Raw genomic sequence first — 23,591 nt, forward strand, 5'->3', positions numbered from 1 at the left:
GAGACGTTATTACTTTACATTTGAATTTTTGTCTAAAAAAAGGTGACGTTAATTACTTTACGCGAAATTTTTGGAAAATGCAGAAAAGTATTCGTCATTCAACGCGTACTATATTTTTGGCCGAAATACTATAATTTGGGAGACTCGGTACTATAATTCCACTTTAAAAATATGGCAACACTGCTTTGTAATCTTATTCCACTTTGCACTTTGAAAAGATGGCAACACTGGTATTTTGTATTTGTGTCAGATTGATACGCAACGCATGAATACTGATGGTGCCGTGTTTAGATGCTTGCGTTTTTTATTATCGTGTTGTCGGTATGTGAGCTTGCTTCTAGTGTTTGAGTGAACGTTACGTCTTGCTTATTTATGTTTGAAAATAGTTAACGGCGGATTCATTGTTTTACATTTAATTGAATACTTCAAAGAAATTCATGTTTGACACCAGTAAAGTTGTCTATTGAACTAATTATCGTATTTTGCTACTTTCATATTGCTGTACACATTAGAAAACAGTCGTAGGTACTTAATTAAGTTATAAAATAATTATTTTATGCTCGTAGTTAACCTCATCCATTTCATTAGCCTTTGACATTTAGGATTTTTGCTTGCTTATGATAAAAATAAAGTACCTACTCTATATCGTTTCTGTGGTCATGGACTTTTAAATCATAATAGGCATCCAAAACCTAACAACATAACCCAAACATATATTGGCTTATAGTACCTACAATAACGCTAAAAAAACCTAGTCGTAATTCACATTTTTAAATGTAGAAATCACAGTGAACATATACCCCATCTGGGCTCTAATGTACAACAGCTTACCTGCTACTTCACTCATCACTTACCCAATAAAACTGTCCACCACCACAGAAAACCACAGCAAAATATAAAAATTATTTCTTATCACTCCATCCCCTAGTGGAGGTTGGCCACCATCAGGGCGATCTTTGCCATATCATCTGCTACCTGGAACAGTTCAATGAAGCTGCACTCGTATCATTTATAGAGGTTCTTGAGCCACGATATGCAGCATCAACCGTTGCTTTGCTTACCGCAGATCTTTCCTTGGATGACAAATTGGGGAATGCTGTACTTTTGTCCTCTCATTATGTGGCTGAGGTACTTTAGTTTTCTGGTTTTCATACTCTGCAGAACTTCTTAGTCTTTAGCCATTCGATTGAGAACTTCAACATTTGTCACCTGGTCAGTCCAAGGAATTTTGAGGATGCATCTATACAGTCACACCTCGAAAGCCTTAACTCTCCGTAAAATCTCTTGGTTTAGAGTCCATACTTCCGTACCATAAAAAAGAATCGAGAGAACAAGAATGACCCATACGCAGTCTCAGACTTAAGTTAAGGCCTTGATTGCTATGGAGGCGTGTCATTTTGAAAAAAAGCACTGCAATCTCAATTCTAGTTATTGTTTCCTGAGACTGGTCCCATTTCTCATTGACCCATGTTCCTAAATATTTAAAGTGGGTCACACATTCAATTGGTTCACTGTTAATGACAAAAATTGTGTTGGTGTTGGTGTCACTATTTTTGACATTAATAATAAGTAATTGTGTTTGCTTGAGGTTAGTTTTTAAACCATAAGAATTGCTGACCTCATTAAAACCCTTTCTACCAATTGATGCAAACTCTTTAAGCTATCAGCAACCGGCACTGTGTTATTGGCATACTATATATTGATAAGTTTCCTATTAACCACAATACCTGCCGATTTTAAAGCGTCCTTGAAAATAGCTTCCGAGTACAGATTAAATACTAGATGTGGCAATATACACCCCTGTCGTATGAATTTTTGTCTCACACTGATTTCGTTTTCAATCGTAATATTTACTGTCCGTGTCCAATATAGGTTAGTTATCAGTTGAATGTCTCTTGCATCGACATCTTTCTCCAGTAGGAGTTTGATAAGTTGAGGATGCTTAACACCATCAAATGCTTTTGCGTAATCGATGAAACACATAAACATCATCATTAATATCTTGCAATCTTTGCAGTAGAGCATTCAAGCTGAAAGTGCTTCGCGAGTGCACAAACCACTTCTGAAGTCAAATTGTGTGTCATTATTGTCTTTGCATTTTCGAAAAACCCTATTATGAATGATTTTTATCAATATCTTGAGCATGTGGTCCTAATTGCTCTCAACCCCTTTTTTGGGACAAATGTTCACTTCAACCAATCAGGAGTGATGCCCTTTTGTAAATTTTGTTAAACAAATCTAGGTACTAGAGTCTGGACTTTTTAATCGGTCTTCTAATAATTTTTTCAGTTCATTGTATATTATTATTAGGGCCAACAGCCTTACTATTTTTAGAGTTTTATATTATTTGTGCTCTATTTATGGCTGGGACTCGATCACACTCATCAAAAATATAGCCAATTGGTCCCCTATCATCATCAATTATTCATATAATTATTCTTTCCAACGAATTAGTTTCTTTTCTATATCTAGTATGATATCTAGTATGATATCTAGTATGATATCTAGTATCCCATCTTCGTCATTTAAGGTAGTTGATGACATTCCTCTCCTTATTCCTAATGTTTCCGTTTTTCTTGTCTATATTAAAGAAATCGTGTTTTTGTTGGAGATTTTCAATTTCTTTGCATTGGCCGCACATCCATTCTTCTTTAGCGGTGTGAATCTTTGCTTTGATGGTGTTATGAATTCTCCTGTGTTGAGTTTCATTTTTATTTTTCCTTTTTCTTTTTTCGTTCAGTAAAGATAGAATCTCATCTGTCGTCCATTTTTGTTTCTTAGCTGTTCTTTTATATATTGATTGATTATTGAATATGGAGGAGAACACATCTTTTATCCTGTCTGTTATATTAGTTGATTAATGTCAACACATTGGGTTGTGCGTGGTTCCCTCGGCAACATTTTTAATATAATTTTTACTGTAGTTACAACATTATTGTGGTCAGATAAGTTGTCGATTCCTGGATAAGTTTTAGTAGATGTTACTCTATGTCTATAACGATTGCCAATATATACATATAGTCAATTGGATTTCTTACAGTGTTATTGCTACCATCTAGTGGGATTTTCCACGAATACAGCAATCATGCTGAAAATTTGAATAGTGTGTTACTCAGAACCATATTCTTTTCCAGGCGGAATTGTAGTAGTCTTTCTCCTCGATCATTTCTTGTCCTAAGGCAAATTTTTATACTAATACACCACTTTTACCTTTACCAATCTTTACATTAAAATGATGGTGATGGAGAAGTGGTAAAGATTGCTGAATCCGTATTTGCACGGTGCAAATCCCACCGTGGACGGTACCGTAAAGAAAAATGGGTTTTTGGCGTCTGTAAACCAACCAAAGAGCTATCTTTATCGTCGGTACCTAACCGTAAGGCTGACATTCTTCTGCCATTCATTGCAGACGATATGGCTACTGGTTCGATAATTTATTGTAATCAGTGCCGCGCCTATAATGATAATTTCGCAAATACCTATTGAACCTGCTTACGAGCATGTGACGGTAAACGAAACACAATCAAAGTTACATAAATCTTGAAATAGAAACTAGGGTTCATACCAATATAATTGAGAGAACTTGGGCGCATGCTAAACAAAGGCTAAAAGCAATGTATGGTATCCCCGAATCCGCCCGGCAATCTTACTTAGATGAGTTCACGTGGCAGAAGAAATTTGCCAAATCCAACACATACACAATAAACTCTGTCAGTCATACTTATTTGATTTCATTGAACTAAGAATACAAGAAAATGGTGCTGGTTAGTTTTTAAAATTCAATTAAACCCTGCTCAAACCAAACCATGATAGTTTAGATATGCTATGGGCGATTTGTCAGAAATAGTGCACACCTTTTCAGTTATTCTTATTTGCTTTCATTGAATAAAGAATATATATCACAGGTGGTATTGGTTAGTATTTTAAAATTCATTAAGCCCTGCCAACCAAACCATAATCGATAAAAAATATTCTTCTGTCTATAAAATTTGTAAAATTGTGTATTTTTTGATTGTTATTATTAGGCAGGGTTTAATTGGATTTTAACAACTAACAAACACTATCTACGCTTTGTATGTAGTCTTAGTTCAATGAAAGCAAATACGTTTGACCGACAAAGTTTAGTGTGCACTATTTATGTCGCGTCTTAACAGCCTACTTCCACCCTTCGCCACTGATGTAACCGCGAAACAAATGAAAACCTATGGGGCACGCATCACTCCGCCATTTTCATTTGTTTGCATGTTTCTTCAGTAGGTTGTGCTAGGACACTAAAGCAAGATTGTTTATGGAAAATTCAACTTTCTGCCAATGGGCATTCTTGCGTTTTTTGCATAATAATGATTTTTAATTGTCTTACATGGTATACATTGGTGTGGCATAATATTCATTTTTTTTACATTAAAAAAATGTGAATTTTGGGAATCAAGTATTTTTTGATGATATGAATTTATCTTTACCGTAGGTTGTGTTGGGCTTTGGGTTTTAAACTAATTTCCGACTATTTTTCAACTTTGAAAAAAAAACAAAATTGAATATCTTTTCCAAATTACATAATATAGGAAAAAATTGTTATGGGTGACATGTCACTGTTAAACGTCACATTTTAGTCTTAAAGTAAGTACTTATTCGTGGTCTTCATAATATCCGTATAGATATTTGAATATTACCCAGGTAAGGAATGAAATTTTCCCACAATGGCCGAGCGGCTTACATGTCGAGCTATAATGTCGTGGGTGGGTCCCAGGTTTGAATCCTGGGTCTGGCAAATACATATATTCTCATATCCTCGATAACCGCCGATAGCAGTCTTGTGTATAGAATAGATGCGCTGGATGAATAAATTCATTCAAAAAATTTAGATAGGTATGAAAAGATGAATAATTTCACCTTTTCACTACAACCACAAAATAACACAGTTTATTTTTTAAATAGAGTATAACTCCAATTTTAATAGAATGCAAAGAATACGGAACATATCTGTAGCAATTATGATTTGAAACAGAATAAACAAATCTCCAGCAGTAGGAGAGTAGGAAAATAGCTAAAAACTAGCGATATTCACACTGTGCATCACAAAAAATATCTACGGGCACCGCAAGCTATTTAAATAAATTAATAATTCCAGACATTCTTAAGGGGGTACATGCTCGTCGAAGGTCCAAATTGAGTTTTTATTGTATTTTCAAACCATGATCCTGGACACTCCTTAAACGTTATAGATAATCTATTTATATAATTTTGAAGCCTTATTATCCTTTATAGTTATTTTAAACATTTGATGACTGCATAAAGTATTTTTGTTACATAAAATAGTATTCTTTTAAACCTCTCGCTCTAATGTTTTAGAATATAGTCATATTTCGGTACATAACTGTGCAGTGGTGTTAAGATTTTTTACATTTATTAATTTTTAAACGCATTTATGAAACCATTAGTATAATTTATTACGAGATAATTTTTGTAAAATATTCACGATAAAAAATTATATTGATAATCTCTGTGATCCCAAATTTGACAAGAATAAGGCATTTTATTATTCAAAAAATCGGCAAGATTAACACATTTGAAGATGATTCTAAAGATACTTATTATAAGCTATGTCTTTGACCATTCAAGTGTGATAAACATCTTATGAATAATGATTGCTTTATAATAATTATTGACCTAAGAATAAGGTAGTGTTTTTTTGAAATACGCCATTTCTTTTGTCATTCCCCAGTGGTTAAGCTACAACATACGGCCGTAGCCATAAATTGACAAACTATAATTGAAGTAGGGAGTAAAATTATATTGACGCGCGTGTTTGAACATGTACCGTTTAAAAAAAAATTAAAAAAAATTTGGTTAGGTACATGTTCAAACACGCGCCTTAACATAATTTTCATTGGCTGGGAAAATGGTTAATTTGTGATTAACAACTATTCCTCGTAAAAAATCTGTTAATACAACTACTTACCACTCTGTGAAGGACCATAATTATTATGTTTCGATTAAGGTTGAATATGGTAATTTATCTTCTAAGTACATAGTTGTTATTCTATGAGTAAGATTATAGCACTAAACAGTTGTTAACATAATTAAATAATTTAACTTTGTTTTATAGTGAAACAACTTTAACCATTACATTAATTATTGTCACTGTTATTATTTCCGACTGCTCTTACATGAAGCCTACTGCATTGTTTTCTCTCGCTCGGTGTCACTCTAACTATGTCATATTTTCTGTCAAAACTATCGAACTTCACGCTTATATGATATGTTTGTAAAACTGCCATTAGGAATCAGTATGAGGCAGCACTGCAGTGAGGTTCTTTTGAAAATCAATCCAAAAGGTTTGTTTATAATTCCAATATAATGTTAATATTTACTTTGATAAATTGTTTCAGAAGTCTAAAAAACGATTTAACAAAGGACCATGAGAAGTGTTCTCTCAAAGTTTCAACGGAAAGTTGGAATGCACTGAAGGCTAACTTGACATGCGGATATTTGGAAAGCACTTACTAGGCGTGTACTTACAACATTTTGAACGTGTAAGTAATTTTTTTCAATTTTGTTTAAGAATAGTTGACTTGTTAAGTGAGCGCCAGATTGAACATCTTGGAAAAAAAACACTGTTTTTGCACTTGCAATACACGGTATATGGTGGGAAAAATACATTTTATGCATATAAATAATATTACTGCCCCACTGAAACTAGTAGTGAAATTATATTTCCATGAACAGAAATTACAAGTTTAATACGGCATACGGTTCAAAACTATATGCGGTTTCCATCTATGGTTGGCCTCTTAAGGGGACGTTCTACAGAATTGGCCTTGAGAATTGAAAATATGATTTTTTAACATGTGGTCCATAATATCTGGTCTACTAGTTAATATAAAAAGGTCGTGTCAATAAATTTGCTCTACGACTCGATCCGACTCATATTTCATCAGGGCTCTCGAAGACATAAATCATAAATATTTATAATTTTAATTTTTTCTTTATAATATATATTATTTAAGTTTTGTGCATCTAATGCCGGGTCCACACTGGCAACAAGTTAAGTTGCTGGCAACCTCGTTAGATTTTACGATAATTATGATGATTATCGTAAAATTTCTTAAGCAATAATGGTAAGTATTGTAAAATTTAATGAGGTTGCCAGTGTGGAAATGGCTTAATATCCACTGTGGTTCACGTAGTGGCATGGACCTGGGGTTAACTAATTCAGGAAGTCAACACCCATGATAGAATTTTTTCCAGTTTTGGTTACATTATATTCCAAAACTCTTCTGTAAAAATAGTTTCCGATTTTATAAATGCAAGTTTCTCGGTGTACATAGTAAACAAACCTACGAATAAAAAAGACAAGAAGGAACATACTGATTCATCGCAGTAAAATCTGGCAATCAAATTCGCCATTTTGAAAAGCGACGATTTTGCGTAAACAAATATCACGTGGTCTGTACGTGTGCGGCAAACTTCGAATGTGTTTGTAATTTTGTGTATTTTATGTTTGTGTATCACGCATTGTCGGCCATATTTGCCGGCCTTTCTGATTGCCGTGATTTGTACACATCTTCCTTCCTGTCTTTTTTTATTCGTAGAAACAAACAGTATTTTTTATTAGTTATATGAAGTTGGCCTTGAATCTGTAATAAAATAATACACAATTAAAAGATTTTGAAATAGAAAAAAACACATTTCCAATCTTTCAGCCCGTGCTCACTCATGAATGTCATTCGTCATTTAGATAAGTATATGAGGCGTCTAATTCCAAAAAGCGATAAATCCACATTTGGTCAAAATCGAGAAAAAATACGCACATATTCTTTGTATAATTTTACACAATATGTATTGATCTATAAATTCCAAAACGCGACATAACCCTACGAAAAAAAATATTTTAAGTCTTGATTTATTACAAAAAGCGCCAAGTCCGTGTTTCATATTATTTAAAGCTTGGTTGATTTCGCGCGTATTTAAGTCAACCAATAAGGGAACGTTCAATATTGAAAAGGGCGTCTCCCATGCTGTAGCATCTGGTAAACTTATGACAGTGCCACGGAAATATGTGCCTTATGCGGGATAAATTAAAAAGTGAAGTACAAGTAGCGCTAAGTCCAATTTTATTTTGCCTATATTTATTACATTTAAGAGTTTATCGGCTGAAACAAATTGTCATTTGTTTCTAATTTTGACATAGAATACAACGGGAAAAAAATTCTCACGTTAAAATAAATAATTGAAGCTAGAAACATAAAAACGTTGTTTCCCGATAATATTGAATTGTGGACTTGTCGCTTTTTGTAATTAGACACCTCATATATCGACACCTCCTACGTATAGTATTGTAACTTCATAATCGCAACTTTACAGGAGAGCGGTTTAAAGATACAAAAGCTTGGTGTAAGTCGACCTTTTGAATGTTTTTCACCAAATTTGGAATGTCTATTGTCAATTATAAATAGATTTGTTTTGCATTTAAGGATATCTAATATTTTTTGTGGTTTATCAGAAAATGCTGTTACAACATTATACTGCGGAAAAGAATTTGTTCGAAATATTGTATCAAGCACATACAATAGTTTACGGCGGAACCTCTTACATGCATTTAGTTGTATGTGATACTTATCATAATTTACGTCGTCCTAGTTTTGTTGAAATATATTGTATATACTAAAAACATTTCGTTACCTAGGATTTTTTGCGTATTTTAAATCATAATTCGGTAATAATAATAATTAAAAATTATGGTATGGGTCGTCAGACAGGTAGGTTGGAAAAAATACTCTCTAAATAAAATTACTTAATAAAACATAAAATAAATCTAAGTCTTTCATGACGTGATAAAAATTAAACATTCAGACAAAAATAGAGAAGAAACAATTTCAATCAAAAATCCAATTCAAGGATGTATGTAAATATTGAAATAAAATTAAAAGCAAAAAATAAAAATTACAATCACTTCAAACCAACGTTCTTACGAATTCTTGGTAAATTAATATATCAATAATATCAAAGTAAAATCAGACAAGGGAATAACAATGGGTGATTAGATGGAAGGGTGCACTTCAGGTTAAAATATACGTGAAACTGAAAAAAAAATCATTATGCAACTATATTTTTAGTTTGGAATTAATTTTCAATTATATGATCTGACAAAAGAACCATGCAAAATTTTAAACATACAACCAAAAAGAAATTGTTTACACTGGCATAATATTAATTATTAAGCTGATTTTATTTTCATCCTACTAGAACACAATTTGGTATAGGTTTTCGTATTCACAAATAATAAAATCAATCTTCCTCAGAATCTGCTGGTGAAATTTCAGTGGTAGGTATTGACATGTATGAAATTACTGAAAAACTCGAGATAACTCCAGGAATGATTCCACTGTTGCACATATTCAGTAAATCATCTGTCTTAGCTTTTGGAATTGGCAATATTTGTGATTAAAGAAAATGAAGTTTCTCGTTGCGTGGGCTAGGTGTTACTTTTCACGACCATGGTCGAGTAGACAGTGCTAGACAAGTCGCACTTGTAATTAATCTTAAACGGATCATTGTGATTTTATAGTAATTTGCATTAGTCCATAATATATGATATTTTAATAGAGCTCTGAAATCAAACATGTCTACGTGATTGATTCCTACCACATCCTCGAGTTTTCTCTCTTGTTTTGCCCATCTAACTAGACAGTACCGTTCTGGAGGTGCAAAAATTTGTTTGTTTTTTGAACATCTTTCAATCAGGGCTTGAGCGCAGTCCTCTTCATTTTGCGTATGTCCCCATTCCAAAAATGTGTACTTTACATTAACATTATATTTATGGACCGCATACAGTCATGTTAAAGTCATAATTAATGTGATTTCTGTTTGTTAGACCAAAACCTGAAGTCTTTTGCTCATTGGGCACAATATTTGGTTACAAAATTAAGTAAGCAACTTGAGTCCTCATTTGCACCTCGTTTGCCTTCAGCCTTCTGCTACATGTATAATGTAGCAACCATTCGTGTGAATTGAAAAACAGTGAAATTGAAAACCGATAATTTACGTTTATAATAAAATATACTCAAATTCCCGTGAAGGGCATTCTGCCATTTGATGATTGAACATCATGTTTATCAAATAATTTGAACTGACGATCAAGGTTCTTGCCATAAACTGGGAGTTGCTCAGTGGATGCTACTCTTACTTGTAAGTTTTTGAAAATGTGACATTGGTCACACTGGTCCTTTTTAAGGACATAGTTACACAACACAATTTAAAATTTTCATTGATTATGAATAATTGATACTGCCTTTCTGTTTGAGCTTTATGTGTGTATATTGTGGGTTCATACCATTCATTATATAGTTTAAACAGAGGGATAAAATCCAGGTCGCCATCCAAGTAAAATTTGCTTGATCGCTGTCGAACATAATATGATTCGTCCGGTTGGATGGACTTAACATGGTCGGAAACACTGATTTTCATATCATAAGTTAATACAACATTATAATGTTTGTGTCGACTTCGTTGATCAGGTATTAAAACGCAAGTTTCATTATCCACCTTGTCCAAAGCTGTGCATACGAATTGGTTACAAATAGAGAATGTAGCTAGAAACTTTTTTTGCAGACTTTTACCAATTCTATGTTATTTTCATTTCGTCAGATGACATTTAATGGTAAAACTTCGCCACGACTGAGTTTCAGTAAAAACTCTGCATTGCTTTTCATTTATCGCTAATTTAGCTACATATTTCCACTTTATTTCGATCACCCAAAACCTTAACCATTAAAAATGGGGGTTTTTTTTAAGGATTATAAATATCATGCCTTATGGTAACAGTACCTTTTCAGGTGATTTTTCACAATAATAGCTTTATATAATTTATCCAATTACTTTTACTATTAATCTTTTCGAGAGAATGTAGTCTGTTTGTATCAGCAACGCTGGCACTAGTCTCATCATCGGCACAAATAATGTCTAAAAGTTCCATTATCATATTTTAATTAGCACCTGGAGGCAGTGGTGACTCTGTAAAAAGCAAAACAACTAAATAAACATGAATTTATAAAAGTTATCACACGTATACTATTGCAACTAACATTGTATGTCGCCGTATAATATGATAAGTACTACATACAATTTATTTTACTAAAATAAGCACGACGTAAATTACCATAAGTGATAGATACAATATTTTTTTTCAGTTTTTTCCGACGTAAAATATGGTAAATATTACATACAATAATAGTTACAAGCAAAGAAACGACGAAGACAATGGTAAGTATTACTTACGATACTTTTTGTTGTCGTACGAGAAAAAAATTAAAAATATTAACTTACCTTGAATTCTAAAGTCACAGTTTCCCTGGGTAGAATTTATTTCGTCCATTGTTGTTTTACTATTATTATTTCTATAATATTATACGCTGTACTATTAATTGTCCCATCTGGCCTAATCACACATTTTTGTGAACGCATAGATTTTCTATCAATTTTTGTATTCTTGACACTAAGTGCTGTAGAGGCGGGCATATTGCGCAATTTTCATTGGCATTGTCTAGATCTCTTCATTATGGTATTTAATATTTACCAAATCATACAAAAAATACAATATAACCAAAAGTTCACACTGGTAGCGGTGTGTCACCTCCCGTCCGAAGTGAAGTATCGTAATTAGCAGTAACAATACACCCGCGCGGCAAGATCTCCGTGTGTTTCCCGCGTATAGTATTGCTAAATACTTTACCATACTTCACGTCGGAAAAAATTCAAGATATTTGAGATACAATAATGTGCAATGCTTGAAAATCGCACTTATAATACAAATTTTGAAATTCTGTAAATGGCATCATATGTAATACATACTATGGATACGAAAAATGAAAAAAAGTGAAAAACGTCATTTTGTTAGTTACAATAGTATACGTAGGAGGTGTCGATATACATTTTGATGTTATCTTGCAAAGTGCGAATGTAATGTTTTCAAATAATTGATATGGATTAATTATACCTTCGTATTATTTTCTCGAAATCATAAACATACTATAATAGTATTTGAGTATCAACCTATGTTCAATTTGAATTGGGTTATAATAATAATATACCCGTATATATATCAATAGTATGTTTGCTACAAAATCCACCCAAGTTATCAGTACGTACTTGCACAGGTTTGATTAAAAACTATGATGAAATTAACATTTTAAAAGTATTAATTCATAATATTATTTTGACAGCCCTGTTTTCTGATCGGCGTACATCTTGCAGGTGTTTATAAAATAATAATGATGTTCAGCGGCAGACAATATCAATAATAATAATAATGTTTCTTGAAATAAAATCTCCGATGATTAGTGATTTTTGCGAAAAGATCGATTTAAATTAACGTACGCCGAGGTCCTTTTTATACTAAATTATATTTGAATGTCAGGCTCTTCAGCCCCCCCTTAACCTCTTAGAGTTATCACATTGGAATTGAATGGTTTTCACAAGTCAACGATAACTGTAATATGGTCAGTTTGAACTATGGAAAGAATAGTTTTTACTTACTTTTGTTTACAACTAAATAAAGAACACATTATTTCAAGATCATCAGACGACATTACGGATTGTTTTACTATCAGAACAGTCCAAAATTTGTACGTTAATAGTCGTTGTTCATTAGCAAAAAGTGTTCCACATTTGATAAAGGATCACCTGCTTCGATATAAAGTTTGAATAATCATATTATGTTGTAGAAAACCCAATTAACCAGTCCAAACTTTATAGATATAATAAATACGTAACTATTCTTATTATATTATATTTAATAATAGAGGAAAATAATCAGGCATCCTCTAAATTCTAAATAATAGTATCAGTGTGTCAAAATATTCTTTGAATTAATTACACTGTTTGTAAAGTTGTTATGTGTAATTAGTTACAATAACTTGTTGACAAGTGAAAACTATTTCTTTCCGTATATTTGAAAATTGATCATTTCTGATAGTTTTCGTTGATTTTTGAAAAGATCCATTTCCAATGTGTAAGTTAAATTGTCTTTTTAATGTTGTCAGCGCTTGGTGAAAACAGTCTTTTAAATTGTGCTGATATATAATGTTAACCCCCTTTTTAAAAGTTTAATCCAAGATATATTTTTCATTTTTTTTCATCTTTTAAATTTTCTGTTCCATATGATACCTGGTGAATGAAAATGACATCTCTTCAATGTTGACCAGGATTAGCCCTTTTCTTAAATTAATTGCTTTAGCCAGTCCAACTTGGTAATATATTTTTTTTATAATAATAATATGTTAGTTTATTGGTAGAAGCTTATAATGAATAACTTTTTTCAAATATCCCACCAAAGCGTAGAGCATAATCTTTCTTGTGTATATTCCTCCTTTTGGTTGTGGAGATAGTGTCTCTTTACTGTTGACCCACTGTCTTTAACTTCGATGATTAGGATTTTGATTTACTATCGTTTGTAATATATTATCGTTGACCTCGAAAATACTGCATTTTTATTGGACAGTCTAATATATTAACAGCATGAAAAATCTTAAATTGCGTTATCTCGAAAGTGTTCATTTTGGAGAAGTAGTTTGACTCTCAGGTACAGAATTATATATATAACACTAACATATAAATTGAATAAATATATTTAACAAAATTTCGATTTGGGGCCTTGAAAATGAGCTATATTTTTGAAAACTCCACAATCCACAAAAAGTCAACATTATGGTTAAAATCTACTAAATAAAATAACACATTATACGTGTAATTTTACACAATATGTAATAATCTACAACTTCCAAAACCTGACAAAGGCATAAGTAAATAATGTTTGAAAATTTAATGATTTACACTTTACAGCAATCAATTACCTAATTAAAATGATTTAAGTTCTAATTTGAAAATACAATACAATGGAAAACAGAAAATAATGTTAAAACCAATCACTTGTGAATTGTGAACTTATCGGTTTTTAAAAATAGATGTCTAATATTATTATAATATCGTCTCTGTTCTGGCAGAACACATTAACTGGAGAATACTAGTTTTGAGTAATTTGACTTTGAGGTTGTTAAAATGTTTGAAATGGTCTATCATGTGAGTTTATTAAGTAATCGCAAAAAGGATGACTTTAAAATAAAGACTGTTTATTTATTAAGAAGGTTTCCAGACGGTAAAGATTGAAATAAGGAACATTTTGGTATAACTATCTCAATATGTAATTTTTTCGAATTAGTGTTTTCTGCCAGAACAGTGACGATATACTAATTGTGGGAAAAATATGGACTATACTTGGTTATATTTTATGGTGATTGCTGCGTTTCAAGTATGTGTAATATGCATAAAATCCATCAGTCTGGTCAGCTGACACATGCAATATCTCATTACATTCTATGCATCCACTACACTATATTGCATTATTATGCACCTCAAAGCAATAACTTGTACACATCTATAACAAAAGTTGATCTATTGAATGACGCATGAGAGAAAGAATTTATGCGCGATGTACAATTGCCTTGTATTATTTGTGCCCGTGATTATTTTATTAAGTGTATTATATCTAATATTTTTGCTTTATTTTATACTTACTCAAAATAGTTTGGTATAGGTCCACCAGTATAAGTTGTCCGGTGAGTGAGGGCTCCACATGCTAACATTTTACATATCATTCAATCATGGCCCCCACATCTTGAATCGGCCCCCCAGGCCGCAATGTTTAACGCCCCCCCCCAACTTATCGCTAAGGTTAAGGGTAATGTAATGTGTAGTGTTTCCCAAATGATATTCCGCAGAACTCCATGATTCCATGTAAAATAAAGGGTTTTACGTGTATTTTTAGCGATTTTTGGTATTTTTAATTAAATTCGCTTGATTTGTTGGCACTCAGAATCATATTATAAATCGACTGATCGCGGCCCCCTTTTGTGATAGTCAAGTAGCTTGTGACCATTCACCATATTGGATAAATAGTCATTTTTAGCCCCAAGGCTAGAGCCCTGTCATGCATTCAATACTTTTTATACTGTGATAAGCTTAGTTCTAAATTTTATGTATTAGTTCTAGATTTATGATGATATAATTATTGAAAAATCTAAATCGTTTTTGTAACAAATTAATAATTATAATAAGTACCTTCATTAGTTATACCTTCCTACTTAATATTAAATTAAAAAATCCAGTAGAATTTCACTAAAATGGCACTATATAAAATCGGATGGTGTTGGAATTTTGGTATGTATGGAAAACTTCAAATCAATAAAGTTTCGTATAATATTACTAAAAATGACACGATGACACGCTTTTCTAGTGCCGGATTAGTGAGATTCTACTGTATCTACATTTCACATAAATCCCACATAAGTTAGTATATAATATATCGTCGGTCTATCTTGTAAACCTCGTAAATCCAAATCAACTAATTGTTCAGGAGACAATAAAAACTGTCTAATTTTGGTTTTAAATGGAGTTTCGAAATTTCAAAAATCCATTTGGTTACTTTTTAAATCAGCAACTGTATTCAGTAATTATTTTTAATAAATTTTCATTATACTTATTAAAAATAGCCTTTTTTGGATTTATGAGGTTTTCATACTTAGTGTATTTTGCCTTTTGATGGATTTAGAAGGTTTTCAGTCATAAAAACGAGTACTGTTTAAGACAATTGCAAATTAAGACACATTGTATAGTTTACAAAAATATCAAATGTAATGTTTAAACTTATTAACAATTTTACTTATATAGGTATATTTAAAAAAAATAATAAATGAACATGTTATTTTTTTTTAATGTGGTAGATTATCGTAGTAATCCTGAAAATTTTTCGACAAAACAGTCTTCAGGTCTTGCAGATCATGATGTTTCCTTGGTTTGATTTTAAGACGACTGGCATGTAGAGGTGAAAGGTCAGCAAACTTTTTAGGTGTGACGTCCTTGTCCTTTTTGTGAGGCAATCAATGACATTATTAATGGACAACGCACTCAATACAGTAGCTAGCAAGTAAATTCACGCACAGCGACATTCGCACATGTATAGGTAGACGTCACGCAATTTCCATTATGCGATATCACGCATCGGGAATTGATAGCAATATCACCTTTATTGTAATGGCGTTAGAACAGTGTTTCTAGTGTCAATGTTCATTTGAGCTAACCCGTTTGAACCAAACCGTTCGGCAGACCCGACAAAAAAGTGAGTGTCATTTTTATTCCCAGATGCTTCGTCCATATTAATGTCATTGGAGGCAATACACTCCAAACATCTGAAAATCTTAATTTATACTGTATAGTGCCATTTGGTTCATATAATGATGCCCTTATATCAGTGACAACCGGATTACCAACTTTTTTTCCAGGACGAACACTTTTGATAAATTTAAAGTCAAATTTGTTGAAATCGTTGTGATACAGATATTCACTATAATATGGCTCTGGTTTCTTTCGAGCATTACGGCATTTATTCCGCAGGAACATTTATATCCTGTTTTTTTTCAGGTACCTTTCAATGGTAGAATGCATCGAATCAACTGGCATTTGGGTGTGTCCTTTTTCTAATATCCTAATATCATTCATCATTGCAATACAGGCGAACCTCGACTTACGAACGTTCGACTTTCGCACAATTCGCTATTTCGCACATTTCAAAAAAATCGTTTTTTTAAAACGTCGCGCTGGCCGTGGGGTTAAGATATCCCCTTCTCGCTCGCTCACAGGCAAGTGAATTTCTTGCGTCACTTGCATCTTGCTCGCACCCGTCACTTTGCTTGTGAGCTAGCAAGGATAGGTTTAGTCTTGCGCAGGAGCGCGTGCGGGCGTGTGATGTAGTGCGTTTTGCTAATTTTCTTCATTTGAAATATTTCACCCTAAAAATTTATGAACATGAGTGAGAAACAGAAAAACTGCAGTGTTGATACGAACAAAAAGAAATCAAGGACTTATAAAATTCACATGACGTTCTGATTGCGGTGAATCTTTTGCTTCAATCGGACGTTCGTATGATACAAACAGGTCTACTACGATATGTTCGATTTTGAAAAATAAAAATAAAATTAAGGAATGCGTTCAAAATTGTGGTATTATCTTTAAAGGTTGTTTCCAAAGGACACGGCATAGTTATGGATGAAATGGAAAAATATTTGTCATCATGGATCGACGACCAACATCAAAAAGATGTCCCTCTGAATAATTAAATTATTCAAGCGAAGGCTCTTAGTTTCTACAAAGATTGGAAGGCTAGAAAAAGAAGATTCTAACACGATTTTTCAAGCAAGTAACGGTTGGTTTATATTAAATTCACTGGAAAATCGGCTGATGCGGATAAAGATGCTGCAAAAGAATTTATTTCCTCATTATCCAAAATTATTGAAGATGGAGAATATTCCTCTAGCCAAATATTTAATGTGGATGTCACATGTTTATTTTGGAAAAAATGCCTAGTCGTACATTCTTATCTAAAAAAGAATCAGTTGCCCCTGAGCATAAACCTTCTAAAAACCGATTGACATTGCTTCTTGGTGGAAACTTGGCTGGTGATTTAAAATTGATGCCAATGTTAATTTATCAACCAGAAAATCCCCGAGCATTGAAAGGGAAGGATAAAGAATTGCTTCCAGTAATCAAATAAAAAAGCCTGGGTTTACTGCGTTAATATTAAAAGATTGGTTCCTTTTACATTTCGTGCCAGCAGTTAAGCAATATTGTAAAGTTAATGATTTACCATTTAAAATATTTTATTTAAAATAAGAAAAAGAAGAGTGGCAAAGAGTTAACTCTTGATAACTTTTTAAGGGAAACACCCGCAAACCCCACTTAAACATGTCTCTTAAACATCTTATATTTACTTGATAAATAAATATTTCAAAATACCTACAATTTAATTTTTTTTACTTCCCTCTACTTTCGAACATTCAACATTCGCACACCTTTTCAGGAACCAATTATGTGCGAAAGTCGAGGTCCTCCTGTATTCAATAGTGAATTATTTTCCATCGTCGATTTTCAATTTTGATATGTACAACCATCGCTATATAGGATTAGTTCTCTTCTGTCTGTTTCCGATAGAGATGGCAAAAACTTTTTTGATGCTTAACAGAACATGCTCCCATGCATGTTCTGTTTTTTTCCTTCCGAAATATTGCTCACCTCTTTCTATATTAGCCTTCTTTTTTTCACTTTTCCACTCGGACTTATCTGCCTTGCATTCATTTTTTTTCCTCCTTTTCCTTTAAGTGTCCGTACTGATTTCTGTACTGGTCTCACACTTATATTGTAAGAAGCTTCGTGTTGTGAATCATTCATTAAAACATTGTCATCGCTAGAAATGACCTCATATGGCGATGATAATGGAATAATATGTATGGTCTCATAATATTCCATTGGGATTATTTCTATATTATTTCCTTCCTTAGCAGCAGTTGTTTCAATTGTGTTATTTTTTATTTGTAGCATGCCCATAATTTTTTGAGCCCATGACATCTGAAAACAGATTAAACTTTGTAAATTTTGCATTCACGTAGTAAGTGAGTACTTGAATGTAATTTGATTTGTTTTCTTTTCTAATTGTATGTGCTAATAAACTAAAAACCATTGAAAATAACCAAACATCATTAAATATGCATGTCATGAAATTCTAACCTGAAAAAAACGTTCTATTGTAAATGTAACATTGTGTGCATATTATGGGAAATCATTATAAATAAAACGCTTACCTTAATATTTAATCTATATTGTATCAATATAAATTAATTCCTCTCGTAATATGATACCCAAAGTATAGTTGTATAACGAAACAAGACGAAGGTAATGTAATACTCAAGACACTGTGTCAGTTCTCCATACGAAATGGCGGGATTACGGTATTTACGAGGTTTGCAAATTTTATTGTTGTATGGACGCGATTTACGAGGTTTTTGTGGATTGATTTTTGAAATTATTAAACGAGATATGGATATAAGAGTTTAACACATTCGTAGATATTCAACCATTTTAACGTATTCGCTCAAAATCTCATTTTTGACCAAAACGGGATTTACGAGGTTTACAAGATAGACCGACGATATTATAGTACGTTCATAATAAATTTTCATATTAATAACCGTTTTGACAAATAAAATCACATAATTTAAAGAGTATCACTCATCTCAGAAGTGACCACACACCACTGTTGGATACTTACTCTTTATATTCAGATATGCATAACAGCACAATCAATGTACAGGTTTCCCATTATGCATTAATCTCACATTGTTTTTATAGTGGTAAAATAAATTATATACTCTCTTGTTAATAACAGTTGTTTTGCATTCTTATAGCTCATTATATTGAAGATAACAATTTTTATGCAATTCTTAACACATACAGGTCATGCACCTATTTTTAACCTCTACTACAGCTGATATAGCAACAAAGTAGACATTTTTATCTATTTCTTGCATTAAAAAAGTGATAAAAATATATATTGACATATTAATGTAAATTAAAAGAATGGTAATAATTGAGTCGCTTAGAATCATAACTCACATATTGCAATTTTGTCGTTTTTTAGTTAAATATGCCAAGTGATTCTAAATGAATTAATCTATATACCGAAAAATAGTTGAGTATTAAAAGTCAATTTAAACCATGTGAAAATCGTTGACAAAGTTCATTGTTGGTGTAATATGTCGTATATTTCAAAGAATAGAGTTTTGTCACCAACGCCTTCCTAACCAATCGGGGAGCTCTATTTCTCATAGTATGCTGTATGTCTGCAACTTTAGGAGTATTAGGTATATATATTTAAAAGTTATTAGACTCTCTCACTCATTAATATTCTAGGGAGTTCAATACTGTTCTTCTAATTACAAAAAATAGTGCTCTGTTGGTTTTTAGCGATTATCTCAAAACTTGATTTTTGGAATATGTGAGTTATGATTCTAAGCGACTCAATTGTGTAAAATTGACAATATTATCACTTGAATATCTGTCTCATAAATTTAAAAATCACCTTTTATATAATGCTTGAGACTTCCACATTGCTTAGTATTGTATTTGGTTTTTGGTCTGTCACCGTGTATTCTTCCCTTTTCTTTCCTCGAAGTTATGGACTCGCTTCAGAGGCCATTCTCAATGTTTTTTTTTGTGTTTAGCTGATGTGCCCCAGAGTAGTGACTTTGAGATCAAGATACTGGGCCACAAGGTGTGCTTTATGTAAATGCAGTCATTGAAAAAAGCCTGAACCCTGACAATATTAATAAGGGTGGTGGCTACGCTCGGAAACAATAATATGGCTTCTGGCTCTTTCAGTAAGAAATGTCTGAACTGGCAAATAATTATTAAACAGGAAAATATTTTATCAAATAACCTGTATTGGAATTTGCTCAATATTAATTATTGCATTGCTGCGATTCTTGCATTACATGATTAACTTATATATTAGCGCATTCGTTATTATTGTTGTATATATAATGTGCGTAGAAATAATGTCCCCAAGCCATTATGTGGTCATACACCTAAACTGATATCATAAATCAAAGATCACTGTGATATCTCGGCTAAGCCTTAAGTGCCAACTTGATATTACATTATTATTATAATATTTTGTGTTCACTGTTATAAGATTGAATGGAAAAAGTAATTGAGGTGTCTATTTCGAAATATTATTGTCCACAACGATGATTTTGTGAACGTGGTTTTAATGTTTAATATGTATAAAATTTAAATTTTTTCCATTATTTTGTATTTTTAAATGTCTGTTTTTATTAGCTGATCAACCCTTAATTGCAATAAACATAAGCAGACTAAACTTGCCATTGGCATTCGTTTGTATCTACCGATGAATACATATTTTTTGTTAGACCATATGTGGACTTATCGGTTTTTGGAAATATAAGCATCAGTTATTATATCAGAGGAGTCCAGGCAGTGTTTAATGACTTTTTAAACATTAGAACATATTATATTTTTTCGTAAACATTACTTATGACTGAAAAATACAATAAATTTATAATAGCCGCACTTAAAAGCCTTCAAACTTTTTCGTCTTACGGCGCTCAAAAGTTATTAGTGTAATCACTAAAGTCTGCTGCTCTCTGCATAGTTTTTCAAATGTTGAAATCGATCTAGCGCGGATACCCAAGTGATGCATATACTTAGTGTGATCTTTAGGTAGACTGAAAATATTATTTAACGTAATATATTTTTAAATCTCAAGTCATTCCACTGCATTGTTTCGCTATTTTGAATGATGCACTCAAAGATTTTTTAAAATTCCGATTTATAGACATTCACATTTTCTTGGTGCCGCAGGTGAAAAAATTGTTATCTCCACGGAATCTAGTTTCAAATGTTGTCTTAAATTAGCATTCCTTTCTTTATTTTCCGACCCCAAGCAACGCGTGACCTCAGTCACATGGGATAATACTGATGCTACCCTCCTTCTCTTAGATCTTGAATGTACATAAACCTCTTCATATTATTATCTTCTTGAAAGTATTTTTGAAACCAGTTGCTAATGTGAGATAGCTGCTGTTATCAAGTTTATGTAGTATTATCCAGCTCTCACATCTAAACTCAGCCATAAATCAAACCTTTAAGGAACGTTGCACCGATGTTTCATATTGAACCGTGCACATAGGGGCCTAGATAGAGTCGCGCATAACCACTCGAAACGTCAAAATATACTCCAACTAGTGACTGGCCAGCTTGACGTTATAATAATTTTTTTTTAATTTATTTATAGTTATAAGACGTTATAATATTAATTATAGTTTGTCAATTTATGGCTACGGCCGTATGTTGTAGCTTAACCACTAGGGAATGACAAAAGAAATGGCGTATTTCAAAAAAACACTACCTTATTCTTAGGTCAATAATTATTATAAAGCAATCATTATTCATAAGATGTTTATCACACTTGAATGGTCAAAGACATAGCTTATAATAAATATCTTTAGAATCATCTTCAAATGTGTTAATCTTGCCGATTTTTTGAATAATAAAATGCCTAATTCTTGTCAAATTTGGGATCACAGAGATTATCAATATAATTTTTTATCGTGAATATTTTACAAAAATTATCTCGTAATAAATTATGCTAATGGTTTTATAAATGCGTTTAAAAATTAATAAATGTAAAAAATCTTAATACCACTGCACAGTTATGTACCGAAATATGACTATATTCTAAAACATTAGAGCGAGAGGTTTAAAAGAATACTATTTTATGTAACAAAAATACTTTATGCAGTCATCAAATGTTTAAAATAACTATAAAGGATAATAAGGCTTCAAAATTATATAAATAGATTATCTATAACGTTTAAGGAGTGTCCAGGATCATGGTTTGAAAATACAATAAAAACTCAATTTGGACCTTCGACGAGCATGTACCCCCTTAAGAATGTCTGGAATTATTAATTTATTTAAATAGCTTGCGGTGCCCGTAGATATTTTTTGTGATGCACAGTGTGAATATCGCTAGTTTTTAGCTATTTTCCTACTCTCCTACTGCTGGAGATTTGTTTATTCTGTTTCAAATCATAATTGCTACAGATATGTTCCGTATTCTTTGCATTCTATTAAAATTGGAGTTATACTCTATTTAAAAAATAAACTGTGTTATTTTGTGGTTGTAGTGAAAAGGTGAAATTATTCATCTTTTCATACCTATCTAAATTTTTTGAATGAATTTATTCATCCAGCGCATCTATTCTATACACAAGACTGCTATCGGCGGTTATCGAGGATAGTTTATTATATGTTTGTATTGAGGTATTATAATCCGTCTAAACAGTCAGATCAGTCGAAAGCATAGTGCGATAGATTGACGAAACATAACATTTTTTTCATGAAAATATGTGTAACTATTCTAAATTGATATTTCATAGAAGAAAATTTATTTCTGAAATAAAAACTGAGAGAATGAAGTTGTCATTTGCCTCTCCTGAAAAGTTGTGTTTTTTGAGATACGTGTTTGTAGAAAATTACTGACGATATGTTGAATTATGTTTTAACATATTATATAATTACTGTGTTTTCTTTTTCTCTCAGGCAGTTTATGTCCTATATTTTCCAACTTTTCACATTTTGCTTGAATTTTCTTTTTATGCATCCACATCTTGGGTCTGCCTCCAGTTCGCATCTGTTGGGGTACCCACTTGTAGGCCCCCGATTGACTGGCATTATCTCAATATCTTCTCTCCATCACACCTTACACAACTCCCAAAGGTTTTGCTTATAATTACATTTTCCAACTCGCTTTAATCTTTGAAGATTTTATATTTTTTCAGAAATATGGTTTTGTACGGTAAATCATTTATCAGGGGTATAATCTTTGCATCTACCACATGGGCTGTGTCTATTTACCTCTACTGGGTACTGACGTCATCGAGTGAGCAACGTAAGTTATAATGCACTTCTTTATTACTAGTTACGTTAGTGTTGTAAAATCTCAAATCAAACACGTTTTACATTAACATAAAAATTATATCCATTTCGTTTTCATTGATAATGAATAGTTACCGTAAACCAGTGGTGAAAGGTGGAGGTAGGCTGTTAAGATCTGCCATAAATAGTGCACACTAAACTTTGTCAGTCATATGTATTTGTTTTCATTGAAATAAGACTACAATAAT

At 32.2% G+C, this 23,591-nt stretch overlaps 1 protein-coding gene across 4 annotated transcripts in view; it reads left to right on the forward strand.

Annotated features, from left to right (window-relative positions):
• The first annotated feature begins 229 nt into the window (after positions 1-229).
• LOC147079868 (polypeptide N-acetylgalactosaminyltransferase 35A-like) overlaps positions 230-23,591 on the forward strand; it is a 51,315-nt gene continuing 27,953 nt past the window's right edge. The window contains exons 1-3 of one of the 4 annotated variants that reach the window (XM_085945225.1): positions 230-321; positions 6,390-6,533; positions 23,247-23,356. In XM_085945225.1, the coding sequence (XP_085801351.1) occupies positions 23,251-23,356 (106 nt within the window). In that variant the 5' untranslated portion in view covers positions 230-321; positions 6,390-6,533; positions 23,247-23,250. Of the gene's footprint in view, positions 526-6,389; positions 6,534-23,246; positions 23,357-23,591 lie in introns of those variants that run through there. The other 3 variants (XM_085945232.1, XM_085945239.1, XM_085945248.1) reach the window with 3 other exon arrangements.

The sequence above is a fragment of the Rhyacophila brunnea genome, unplaced genomic scaffold, assembly GCF_057557595.1.
Source record: "Rhyacophila brunnea isolate RB1 unplaced genomic scaffold, BYU_Rbru_1.0 scaffold_1, whole genome shotgun sequence".
NCBI lineage: Eukaryota > Metazoa > Arthropoda > Insecta > Trichoptera > Rhyacophilidae > Rhyacophila > Rhyacophila brunnea.